We start from the raw sequence: 13,751 nt of genomic DNA, 5'->3' as shown, positions 1-13,751 counted from the left end.
TGAGGATAAAAGATCAAAGCTGTATCAAAACAGTCCTTGAATCCATCCCATGTCAACAGGCCCTTATTAACAGATACTTTAGACAAGGTGTGCCTGAACTAAATACTTTGAACTGTTTATAGATATTTGCCAGCTGGTCTCTCCAGTTTCTCTCTCTGTGTGTGTGTGTGTCTGTGTGTCTGTGTGTCTGTGTGTGTGTGTGTGTGTGTGTGTGTGTGTGTGTGTGTGTGTGTGTGTGTGTGTGTGTGTGTGTGTGTGTGGGGGGGTCTTTGAGTGGTGGAGCTGTCTGGATGGTCCCCGGCTCTTTACAGCAGAAAGCTGAGAGCCTGGAAGCATCTGAGTGAACCTGATGCGGACGCGGGCCGCTGTGCCGCGATGCAGAGGAACGCAGAGAGCTCCTCAAACACACGGGCGCTGATGAGCCCCACTTAGTGCCGCTTCACAGCAGCAGCCCTAGCTGCGCAGCTATTTGGGGATGTTGTGGTGACTCTGCCTTTACAGCCGACGCCAGCATGACGTCTGTCATTTCCAACCTGGACGGCTCCTCGTGTAACTACAGGCCGCTACAGGATACAGGGGGGGGGGCTATTCAGAGCCATGGTCCGTGGGCCGTCTCTGAGGGGCAGGGCCCCGTCTAGGACAACCCTGAAGCCTCCCCAGTCCCACCGCTGTGTGGCTGCTATGTATGTATGTATGTATGTATGTATGTATGTATGTATGTATGTATGTATGTATGTATGTATATATATATATATATATATATATATATATTCCCCTGAATCCAAGGCAACAATGAAGCAGTAGCTTCATTGTTGCCTTCAGTTCTGCTCTGGGGTCTGTGGGTCTGCTGCTGGGAGACCAGAGCCACACACAGAAGAGTCCAAGATGAGACGCTGACTGGATGATCCTGCAGGATTTATGCAAGATTGGCAGCAAACAACAAAAACAGGAGGAACCGGGTGACCTGTTGGGATGTAGCAGCTGCTTATTTAGTTTGAATGTGTTAGCACTTTGTGTGCGCACGTGCGTGCCTACATGTGCCCAACCTTTGGAGCACTACTAAAGTACAACTAATAGAAGTAGATCTTTATATGTTGACCTTCACTCCTTGTTTTGACAAATGTTAACCTGGTTTTTTCGATCGTCTGCCCACCAGCAGCTGGTTGCACCAGCAGAACGTAAGGCTACGTTGAACGTAAATCACCCAAACGTTCGACTTTACACTCTACTAAAAAAATAGCAGTTGCACCAAGCAGATAGTTTCAACGTAACACTAAGTTATAACTTATCTTTTACACCTCCCCTCTAGCTGGTGTAAGTTCCATACTAACGATAAAGAACCGTTAAAAGAAAAAAACGTAAAAAGATTTCAACACTAAGGCAGGGTAAAGATGGCTATTCGTTTTGAGCAATGGGAAGAGGAGTTTCAACGCTGTTTGCACCAGGAACGGATTGTCCGTGACCGTATCGATCCATTTCTTTATTATGATGATGTTGAATTATATGCGCGATTTAATAGCTTAACCTCACGCCTATACCGTCCAAGCAAATTTTAGAGAATAAATGACTGAAACTGTTTTGTTTGCCCTCTCATTTGGGTGCCAAGTTCGCGTCTTCACTCGGATAAGGTGGAAACTTGCCGGTATTTCCTGTTTACATTGTTAGCTGTCAATGATTGGCTTGAAATTATTGGTGTTAAAAGCGAGTCAAGCGACACTGGTACAATTTATGCACTACTAGTAACGTTACAACTTAAGTTATGGTGGTGAGACCAAAATTTAGAACACCTTTAGTTTGACACTAGCTACGTCGAGCGTAGGGATAAGGCAGACGTTATACCCGAACTTATGATCGGCTTTACGTTCTGCGGGTGCAAACGACAGGCCTCGACTGCACTCCAAGCTAACCCCAGACCAGGGGCTTCATCAGGACTCTTCATTTGGAGCCATTAACATATTTGCGTGTGTGTGTGTGTGTGTGTGTGTGTGTGTGTGTGTGTGTGTGTGTGTGTGTGTGTGTGTGTGTGTGTGTGTGTGTGTGTGTGTGTGTGTGTGTGTGTGTGTGTGTGTGTGTGTGTGTGTGTGCGTGCGTGCGTGTTAAGGCTGGCTGGGCTCTCCAGCAGAAAATCTAAACAATTAGCAAAGTTCTGCTCCCTATCAGCAGTGATAGGCAGCCTGGCAGTGTGGCGCAGGAGATGTTTTTTGTACCCTTGAACAATGACTTATCTTATCTCTGAAATATTTGAATATTGTCTCTTGTAATGTGATTGGTGGATTCAAATAAAGAATTAAATGCGTGTGTGTGTGTGTGTGCGCGCGCCTTACCAGAGGAAGTGGTGAAGTCTGACAGGGTTGTGGAGCCGCAGAGCTCGCAGGGAGAGGCACCTAGGAAACACACAGAGCCCAGAGTGAACACAGCGAGCCATAGACCTCCACTGGGGCTCAGTGATAGACCTCCACTGGGGCTTAGTGATAGACCTCCACTGGGGCTTAGTGATAGACCTCCACTGGGGCTCAGTGATAGACCTCCACTGGGGCTTAGTGATGGTCCTCCACTGGGGCTTAGTGATAGACCCTAGAATTGGGGCTTCTGGATCTCCTTGTAAAATGGTTTGAGGGGAAAGCTAAACGGCCGCCCAACAACAACAACAACGAGAGGGAGGGGCAAGCAGGAAGTGCACCACATGCTACAGCAGCCTTAAGGTGGGCTGACATTAAAAGGGGCCCACACACCGCCAAGACTCAAACCAACGCACAACTGCCTTCACCCGACCACGCCGTCGACTCTCGTCCGACCCATTCGGCAGAGAAGCTGCATTGAAACACACCGCAAAGACTATTGCCAACTACACAGTAGTGTATAAGTTCTGCGCTTGCGTGAGATGCAATAAGTCTCCTTAAAATCGGGTGGTGCTAGTCTCGTGCCAGTAATCCAAAACAGGAAAAAAAGGAAATGACGGAACGGAGTGCAGACCACAGATTATCTTCCAACAGTGCAATAAACTGTTCCTCAATTTTTTAAGCCCATGCAGCCATGGCTTCGAGACATATGTAGAAATATCCCAAAAATGTAGTTTTTAACTCTGCCATCACTGTTTCAGTGGTTTGTTTACCATCGTCACTTCCGGCCCTCCCACACACCGCGATGATTCGCCACTACACAATCAGAATATCCAATGGCTCCAATCCTCAAACCGTCAACGCTTTCAGACTCTGTAAATTGAATTGGACTAGACACCGTCCGCATGGTTCCAATAGCTTCCATCACAGCTAAACACACCAAGCAGATTTGTTCCCGAACTCGTCCGAGTCTCCCTAAATGTTACAGATGGCCAACGGTTGGGCCCGTGTGTTCCAGGCTTAATGTGGGCCGACCCAGAAGCAGCCCCTGTTCAGCCATATTCAGGAAACGGTTTCCAGGAGGGTTCTGGAATTAATTACCAACCACCTTCTGACCGACATCCAAGAGCTAGTGCTGCCAAACGTAGAGAAATAAATAAAGCCGCAGATCGACTGAAGTCACGTCAAGGTCAAACAAATGAGTGCAGAGCCCAGGCTTAAAGAAGTGAGCACACACACCAGCCCCCCAAACGGCTCACTGGCCCAGTACCAGGAGAGCGCTAGGCTTGTGAATGACCCAGTGGCAGGCCGGGCCCTCTGTCTCACTACTGGGAACAATGGGCGCTCTAATGGCCTGTTGTCCTGTCCCCGGGCTTAAGTCTCTTTGAATCCATCCTTTGCACAATAAGCTGAGACCATCACCCTTCAATGACCATTTCTGTCAAAATCAAAATTTCGGTTGAAGAATGCAAAAAGGCCATTCCCTTTATAAATATACATACATACAATGCATACAATACAAAGAGACAGACAGACAGACACAGAGACACACGCACACGCACACACACACACACACACACACAGTGGAGACTGTGTGTGTGTCTCCGAAGGGAGAAAGTTAGGTTAAGATGCATACAAATATATATAACAGCTATTATTTAGTTTCCATGGTAACAGATTACTCACAGCTAAACTAGTAGGTTATTCTTGGCCCTCTTTAAAGTCTTTGGGTGGGCCAGCACCTAATATTGACCAATAACACCACATGAGCGGTGTTGTGGTGTTAAGGGTTTAACACCACCCCAATGGTGGTGCTCATGTGGTGTTATGGGTTTAACTCCACCCTCACGGTGGTGCTCGGGTGGTGTTATTAAAGAAACAGCCTTCAGTCTTTATGGTTCTGATCGACTAACTAAAAGTAGGAACCCTGAGCAGAGGACTTTGAGAAGGTAGATGTTGCTGTTGAGGCTAAATGGTTAACAAATACCTTTCTGTCGCTTAAAGATCCCATGGTGTGGAAATTTCCCTTTCTGAGTTTTTTTTTTACATTAATATGAGTTCCCCTAGCCTGCCTATGCTCCCCCAGTAGCTAGAAATTCCATTGGATGTAAAACGAGCACTAGGCATTCTGCTCTGCCTTTGAAAAAACGAAGCTCAGATGCGCCGTTTTGGAATTTTCCCCGTATGTCGTCATAAGGGGAGATGCCACCTCCCCTTTCTCTGCCTTGCCAGCCAAGAGAATGTGGCCTCAAAATGAGACAATGAGCTACGACCATGCGAGCACCACAAGGATCTATATTAGCACAACACATTTATTCACATTTATTCACAGGCCAATGGAATTGAAATAAAATGCATTTCACATTCATTAACAACTGGTTAATTTTGAGAGTTGAGTGAATACATTTTTACATCTAAACACCTGAACCAACTCACCACACTAAACAAACTCCAGTGGGAGCTATGAAGAAAGCTATCATACTGCCTTGAAAATGTAAATGTGCACATATAAATAAAATAAACAAACATAAAAGTTATAGCACTGCATGAGATTAGGCTACATCAGATAAAACTGTTTTGTAGGCTACTGAAGCTGAGTATGATATACTGCACAATATTCATTGTCTTTTAACATGAAACCTGAGTAAACTTATTTTCAAAGATCTGTATTCATCAGAGTGCAAACATTTCTGAAAGAGCATCACAAGAATTAGGCCCAGGCCTACTTGCTGATTAACTTTTTTTTCTCACTGCAGTCTATTTGCTGCTGCTGGCTCCTGAAATTTGGAATCTTTTAGCCTTTACGAGTGCATCGATATCAGGTGCCAAATCCTGAGTAGCAGCACATTTCACAATGTCATTCAAGTGTGTGTTGGTTAACCTTGAGCGGTGCTTTGTTTTATTTAGGTTCATTACAGAGAACACCTGTTCACAAAGATAGGTAGTCCCAAACATGGATAAAACCTTTGCAGCCAGGGATGTTAATTTGTGGTACCCTGGCAAGAGATATTGTCAAAATGTTTCCAAGTCCACCGACGCAAATTTGTCCTTCGTATTGGTATCGCACTGAACGTCAATCATCTCGAGTTTGATGTCAGCTGGCATGTCAGAAGGCTTGACTGTAAATGGCGAGTGAAAAACGGCAAATTCCTTCTCTAGTTCACTGAAGACCTGAAGCCTCCGCTCGAACTCCTGCAGCAATCCTGTTATCTTGTCTTTGTATTGATCCATATCAGCATTACGTCCGGTCGCACGCACAGCTGTTAGACATGGGAAATGAGCAGTGTCACCGCTAGATAGCTGCGTCTCCGAGAGTGACAGTTTTAACTTGAATCGTTATTTATTTTTTGCGACCCTGCAACATTTTGGTAAGATTATTCAGGTGCTGTGTAATATCCACCATAAAGGCAAGATCCTGCACCCACTGCGGATATTTAAGTTCCTTCACTGGGCTACCCTTTTTCTCCATGAACTGTCCAATTACCTCTCGTAGCTCAAAGAAACGTTAGAGCACGGCACCTCGGCTTAACCACCGTACTTCAGTGTGGTATGGTAGGCCAGCCTGAATGTCATCATCTCTGAGAAAAGTGTCAAACTGACGGTGATTCAGACCTCGCGCTCTGATGAAATGTACAGTTTTTAAAATCACACTCATAACATGATCCCTGTTTAGTGTTTTGCAACACAATGCTTCTTGATGCAAAATACAGTGATATGCCCAAAAATCTTGTGTCCCATTTGCGGTCTGTACTTTCTCTCGCAATTTTGTCGCAACGCCTGCCTTTCTCCCGACCATTGATGGTGCGCCATCTGTAGCCAGGCTGACGGCTACAGATGGCGGACCAGTCCACTCCGACCTTGTCCAGCGCTCCAACGAGAGAGCTGAATATGTAATTCGCTGTTGTAGTGTCCTTCATAGGCACCAACTCAAGGAACTCCTTGGTGATTGTCAAAGTCTCATCAGTACCCAGAAAAAAATATGGCCAGTTGAGCAATATCTGTTACATCAGTTCTCTCATCAATTGCAACCGAAAAAGCAATAAATTACTTGATTTTGTCATTCTTGTGGCTACCCAAGTCTCCTGAGAACTTGGTTACCCTATCTGCGACAGTGTTCTTCGACAGACTAACAATGGCAAAGGCAGATCGCTTTTCAGAGAACACAACTTCTGCAGCCTTCAGCATGCATGTTTCCACGAACACACCATCAGAAAATTACTTGGATGCTCGCACTATCTCGTGAGCAATAAGGCAGCTGGCTTTCAATGCTGCATCACTGACCTTGCGGCTGAAAGTAAAAGTAGACTGCTGTTTCTTCAGACCAGCTAAAAATTTGTCTATCTCCTCTTTCCCTAGTTGTCCTTTCAAATGGTGATATTTTTCTTTATGAAGAGTCTCATAGTGGCGCTGAATACTATATTCTTTGAGCACTGAAACTTGCTGATTACATACCAAGCACACTGCTTTTGTATTCACCTCTGTGTATAAATAATTCTCAGTCAATTTCTCCTGGAAAACTGCACTCTCCACTTCTCTTCTTTTTGACAAAGACACTTTGGTAATGGGGATTCTACCCTTGATAACTTCTTAATTGTGGTGAAACAAGGACAAGTGTGTAATTCCTTCCTTTTTTATTTTGGCTGACCAGCATTTTGGTTATTTCCTTAAAAAAATCCTAACTCATCACAGGAATGTGCTATCAAATCATCTCCGGCCCGCGGGCCGTATGTTTGACACCCCTGATGTATAATATGATATTATTTAGATATAGAGTTCCAGGACTCCCGCCGGAGCACCCGGAGTGTTCTAGAATATTGACAGAACACGGCTAAAGGCTGTGTGCGCCTCGCCATTGCGATACATCCACTGTAAACAGAGCGCATGGTACCGTGGCCGCTGCTCAGGGCCACACCCCCAAAACAAATACTAAAATATTAACGGTAAGGTCTACATAATGTAAGATATTGTAATATTCCCTATGTTCCTATAACTTAAAATGATATTACATTTATCAGAATTATTCTATAAATATATATAGAGAGATAGAGAAAATAATATAGAGAAAGAGAGAGACAGAGACACTGAGAGGAGTGCGACAGAGACAGACAGACCAAGAGACAGAGACCAGAGAGACAGAGAGACAGATAATTGATTGGAAACACCATTTGTCTGGTAGCAGATGCACAAAGGTCAGAGTAGGAAAGGTGTCCCGGGCAGGAGGAGCTCGGACTGTAGCTCTGATAGACGACCAATGGCAGGAGCCAGAGCAGACGCATTCATACGATAATAACGGCAGCCCAAATGACAAATGTCCCTCAATCATGTGAGCTGGCCGGACTGAGGCGATGACCCAGGGACCAGCATCACCCTACCCTCAGAGCCAGACGTGTGCCAGGCTTGTACCTTGGATCAGCTCCTGATGAACGCTGGTGGTCTCAGCTTGGTTAACCATTGTTTTAGGAAGGAGTCAGTCTTTCAAATGCCGGGCAACATTAAAGGTTCTCCTTCTCTCCAACCAGGGCTCAATGAGGCTCCGCCCACTCAACGCTCTGCTCACGTTGAGGGCGGAGAGAGCCCGGAGCTCAGAATGCAGGGGGGACGGGTCAGGCTTGGTGGGGCCTTCCCTGGTCATAGTGTTGGGTTACGCTCACAGAGTCGAGGACACCTCCGCCCAGCAAACACACCGCAGTAACACATACTGAGGGGGGGGAGAGAGAGAGCAAGGGAGAGAGAGAGAGAGAGAGAGCAAGGGGGAGAGAGAGAGAGAGAGGGAGAGAGAGCAAGGGAGAGAGAGAGAGAGAGAGAGAGAGAGAGAGAGAGAGAGAGAGAGAGAGAGAGAGAGAGAGAGAGAGAGAGAGAGAGAGAGAGAGAGAGAGAGAGTCGCGCTTTGGCAATGTGAATGTTTATTTCTCATGCCAATAAAGCTTTTTTAATTGCATTGAGAGAAAGCGAGACAGACACAGAGAGCGAGAGCGAGCGAGCGAGAGAGAGATCATAAGAGGACACATAAAAGAAAGGGAGGCTGTCTGAGGGAAAGCGAGCAACTGTTGGAATGCCAGAGACGTTACAGAAGAAAACAGCTGTGGCAAAGTGCCAGAAAATCCATAAGCCCCTCCTTCCATGAGTGTGTGCAGCAAACCACACACACGCCCCTCCCTCTTACCCATTTGGCAGCAGTGCTGTTTATGTGGGGCTGAAGGGTTCAGATCAGGACAGCCTCGCTCGGCTCCACCTTCGAGTCTCTCTCTCTCTCTCTCTCTCTCTCTCTCTCTCTCTCTCTCTCTCTCTCTCTCTCTCTCTCTCCTCTCTCTCTCTCTCTCTCTCTCTCTCTCTCTCTCTCTCTCTCTCTCTCTCTCTCTCTCTCTCTCTCTCTCTCTCTCTCTCTCTCTCTCTCTCTCTCTCTCTCTCGGGTTGAAACGGAGGGTTGTGGAGCGAGTGAGGGCTTTTGAGAGGGGGGCGTCGTCAGCTCAGGGAAGGGAAAAAACATTGGCGTGTTTGTGAGGAGAAGAACTACAAATGTAGCGCAGGCACACGCACACAGTGTGTGTACCACTGGTGAGCAGACAGAGCTCTGGGTCAGAGTCCTCCTGGAGAGAGAGGGGGGCCAGCCCAGGACACAGGCAGGGGCTTTAAGGTCACTGCAGTACTCTTTTAAATATACAAGGAGACGGGCAAATAAGAGGGGAAAAATAAATAGACCCATCCAAACGAATTCAACCCCGATTCTTTAGAGTCAAAGTAGGGGAATTCATGTCGACATCGTGCATGTGCGTGCACGTGTGTGTACGTGTGTGTGTTTATACGTATGTGTGTGTGTGTGTTTGTACGTGTGTGTGTTTGTACGTGTGTGTGTGTGAACGTGTGTGTGTGCGTGCGTGTAGGTTTGTGTGTGCGTGTGCGTGCGTGTAGGTTTGTGTGTGCGTGTGCGTGCGTGTGTGTGTGCGCTTACGTGCACTCAACAATATTCAGCTATTTCACTCTGAGCACTTCACATCTCATCAAGTCTGCGACAATACAGGGCAGATAAGGACAGAGCCGACCACATTACCCATTGGAGCCAGAGGATGCTCCACGAAGACGCCCAGCGAGGAAACAGAACCCTGGCAGCAGGCTGGGAGGTGGCTACTGTCAACTGCCATCATAATAATATCTATCCATCTATCTATATTTATATCTAAATAGTTACTGATCCTCTGGTTATGGGGGACGTAATGGCAGAGTTTCCCTTCAGGGCCACCATGTGGGTGCAGTGTTGCCCTGGGGCCAACTTGGTCTCAGCGGTCTGCGTCTGGCCGGCCTCAGTGGACCTGCACTGATCTTACACTCACCTCTCGTAGGAAACACAAAGTGCTGACTGATGTAGCCTGGGATTACATCGGCAGGCAGCTACAACTGAGAGACGATAGAGTATAGAGAGTACAGACCAGACCAGGATGAATACTTAGTCTTCTGTCAACTGCTGGGCTCGAAAAGTGGCTTCAACTTCTCCTTTTTATGTCCTCTCAACTGAAGGGTATACTTTGTAAGGTAGAAACACGCCCACCAGCCAGTGATTTAGTAGATCCTTGAACCACACATACACACACCTTCCTTTAGGTGGAGTTCCCCCCCCCCCACCCACACAGCCTTCCTTTAGGTGGAACACAAGCACTAGCACTAACACACACACACACACACACACACACACACACACACACACACACACACACACACACACACACACACACACACACACACACACACACACACACACACACACACACACACACACACACACACACACACACTTTCTTTAGGTCTAGTACCACCACACACACACCTTTCTTTAGGTTAAGTCAGCCCTTTTCATGGTGCTGACCTGTTGCTCATCGAGGCTCTAGTCCAGTGATTCTGAAATGGGGGTACTTTGGATTTCTGCAGGGGGTACTCAGAAATTCTAAAAAGAAAAAGCTATACTTATTTTTCACCCTGACAAAGTAGCAATTCTGAAAGCTAGACAATAGAAAATTGATGGGATAGTGGTTTAAACGTATAGCTGAAAACAAGGAGAAAGGAGAAAGGTGAGAAGGAAAGCTCATCCAGAAATCCCATAATGTCGTCAGTATTGGGAAGAATATATTTGAATTGAATTAAAGCTTCACGCTCTGACCCTGCCCTGGTGTCGTGCTTCTTTTGTGTAGAGAAATCAGCAAACAGTTGCATGAAGCACAGGCCCACGTTTCTCACTAAATGTGAGAGATTTGCAACCTTTAAATTTAAATGTTTACACTTCCAAAAGGAATGCACATACATTATTTATGGTCATTTTATTTATTTCTCTCAATATAATGGGGGTACTCGGCTGAAAATATACATCTTAGAGGGGGCACACTATGAGAAAAGGTCTGAGAAGCAGTGCTCTAGCCGGTCGAAGTCCGAGTACCACGGAGTACCTTCCTCCCTCTTCATAACCCCTGGTAGCGACTGAATAGGGGCCAGGCACAAGGGGATCTCAAACGGCCAACTTACCAACAACCAAACCTCATCTTTGGAAAAATCTGTGCTGATGCCTAATTTATTCCATATACACGGAAAACCACCCAACTTTTGTTATTCTCCTCCCTGCAACATCGGGTGCTTTAAAACAAAACGGACACATAATAAAGTATCCTTTGAACAACATCAAAGACCCTGCCCTCCTACTGACCCGACTGTGTTAAAGTGGGTAATTAAGTTTTGAGATGGAAAGCAAATGGTTGAGGGTGTTTGAGGCCTATTAGGAGTAGTCAAGTGAGGACCTGAATGGAGCCACATCCTGCTGGTACTCTTAAATAAGCAGAACTCAAGCCATTAGCCTTTTCATTAGGCATACCGATAGGCCAGTGTCATTTAAGTTGGATATAACATTGTACCGGTTGGGTTTTTAATTCAAGTTTTATATTTGCTGTGTTTTAATAGAAGTAAGCCGCATCATAGGTCAGGTGAATTACCTGATATCCCTCACTTCTACGAGGTCTACGACTCAAACCCTGTGAAGACCAACCCTGTAGCAACCTACAGTAGGCTCACTATTAATGGAAGAGAGCAAAGACTGAATTGGCCTAGCAACATGGGAAGGGCTGGGTAAAAGTATCGATTCATCAATGCACTGCAATTTATTTTTCCTCGATTCAATTTCGATTTCGTTTTTTTTTTTAAAATCGATTATATCCAGAAAAAAAAAAAAAAAAAAAAAAAGAATAGCTTACTCACTCATTGTAATCTAGAAGCGAGTATGCCTCAATTTACATGCCCTTTTACATTTGTCCATGTTACGATTATTACTTTTATGCTGCAAGTTTAGCTCAGGAACAATACTATACAATGGTGTATTCCCTTTTTGCTATTTAAAGCACAATGAAATGGTTAAATCATTTTGAAATGGTTAATTCTAAATAATATTTAGGTATTTTTGTCATCTGCACGCATTATTGAATCGATATCGAAGCAATTGGATCAATATCAAAATCGAATCGAATCAAGACCTAAAGAATCAAATTTAATTTAATTGTGAGGTACCTGGCAATACCCAGCCCTATGGGAAAGTACACGAAGGAAGAGCAGTTGATAGCTAGCTTGTGCCCCTCTATTACCTTGAGTGTAAAGCCTTTGTGTGAGCATTGTCCTGTGAAAGGTCGTTTTTGAAAATGCCCAGCTCCAGATAAAAGGACAATCAACCTCTCACGTTGGAGTTAGATGACTGAGCATTGGTCCAACGAATGGGAACCGTATCAAGCAAATGTACTGTACTGAGAAAAACAAAAGAAAATGACTTCAGGGAACTTTGTCCAAAAACACGCCCCAATCCGTACATCCCCCTTTGAAATAGACGTTCAAGGGGGAAGGTGAGTTTTTCACTGGGTGTTATGGTTCACTATTCTGAGAATTACCAAGGTTAACCAAATATAAAACTAATTAGCGAACAAACACAGTGTGCTTTAGCCATGGGAGCAAGCAAACCAACTGGATCCACTTAGATTAGTAGATTGTGCAGTCATAAAGCTCTTGGCCCTTCGTTGAGCTAGCACTCAGAAGGCACCACACTCCCATTAAGACATGCTTGCTAAATAAAGTTCCCTCACATAGATCAAAAAATAACTCCATTAACTTGCCATCTCTATACTTCTCACGTTAAGTTCATACCAGGCTCAGCAATGCGCTATATGGAGACGCAGTGCTTCTAAATCGGGTCCGTTTTTAACAACTGGAGGACTGGCCGTGGTTTTCAACACTCTGAGCAGGCAGAGTTTACTGGAAGAAGAAAGGTAGACGAAGAGCTGCCAGTGCGCCTCAGATACCTCAGGGATGGAGAGCGACGTCTGGCCTTCAGCCATCGAAGACTAAACCAAACAACTCCTGAAGCTGAAACCAATGATGACGAGAGGAGATTTATAACTGAGTGCAAATGAGGACATCGCAAAGGGAGAGCAGTCAGTGAGCTTTCCTGAACTAGCGCCATCTCTCCAGACACAGTGTAGTCAAGCTGATTCAACTTATTTATACACTACTCACTAACATTTTAAAGATGTGTAGAACCCTCCAAAAATACACTGACATCTCACCCCATTTTCTCTGAAATTGACTACGCACAAGACTCAAACCACTGATAGACAACAACACACGCATATCACCGTATTGTTCGAGAATGAAGTTGTGGCCTGTGTCCCGATTATACCGACCAAAACGGTTGCCGCAACTTATTTTCCGGAGCAGCTTATAGGTCGGTAATAGCTGACCGACCAATAGCTGACCAGATAGCTGCTGAGAGCAAATATATCAGGGGGTCCTGTCGCGAAGTTGGTTTTGGAATCAGGGGTCCATGCATACGTTTCTGCATATTTGCAAACCACAGGTAGAAGGTTGGGTCACATTTGGACTGAATATCCCAGTGATACCCCAGGGTTCAAATAAACACCTCTATAGGGAGGGGAGGCAGCCCTGAGAAAAGCCCATCATGGATGACTGGAGGAGGTCCTGGGTACTGTTTTTGGACACTAGAATCCTACTAACCTTCCCCTCCGCTAGCCCTCTGACATCAGTGGGAGAATCTGCAAGACCCACAGAGACAGACGGGTTCAACTAACCTGGTTGTAATAATTTAGTTTAGCTCTATTTCTCCATGGTGGCACTCCCAGTACGTACCCAACAGCACCAGTTTGTTTTCCATTGGGTGGAACAGCCCCAATCCCGAAGCCCAAATTCATCTAAACTTTGCTCGATGTTCCAACCATCTCCCCTGCCTGTGTTATCGTGGAAGCGGTGTGTGTTCAGGTACTTTGAGGTTCCCTGGCGCTCTGCTGTACCTCAGTGGGACTCTGAGTAGTGAGGGTGAGAGCTTCTGCCGTCCACGCAGACGTCCTACCTGCTAATGTGGTTCAGCTCTTTGCATTATTA

The 13,751-nt window shown here is 45.6% G+C and overlaps 1 protein-coding gene across 2 annotated transcripts in view; it reads right to left on the bottom strand.

Moving 5' to 3' along the window:
* The window catches only part of LOC130375930 (thyroid hormone receptor beta), a 57,516-nt gene that overhangs the window by 24,423 nt on the left and 19,342 nt on the right, over nucleotides 1–13,751 (bottom strand). Inside the window, exons 1-2 of one of the 2 annotated variants that reach the window (XM_056583094.1) lie at nucleotides 7,743–7,988; nucleotides 2,325–2,384 (exon numbers count right to left, since the gene is read on the bottom strand). In XM_056583094.1, the coding sequence (XP_056439069.1) occupies nucleotides 2,325–2,384; nucleotides 7,743–7,791 (109 nt within the window). In that variant the 5' untranslated portion in view covers nucleotides 7,792–7,988. Of the gene's footprint in view, nucleotides 1–2,324; nucleotides 2,385–7,742; nucleotides 7,989–13,751 lie in introns of those variants that run through there. The other variant, XM_056583095.1, reaches the window with a different exon arrangement.

The sequence above is a fragment of the Gadus chalcogrammus genome, chromosome 22 (assembly GCF_026213295.1).
Source record: "Gadus chalcogrammus isolate NIFS_2021 chromosome 22, NIFS_Gcha_1.0, whole genome shotgun sequence".
In the NCBI taxonomy this organism is placed as follows: domain Eukaryota; kingdom Metazoa; phylum Chordata; class Actinopteri; order Gadiformes; family Gadidae; genus Gadus; species Gadus chalcogrammus.
This window is presented reverse-complemented; position numbering and strand designations above follow the sequence as displayed.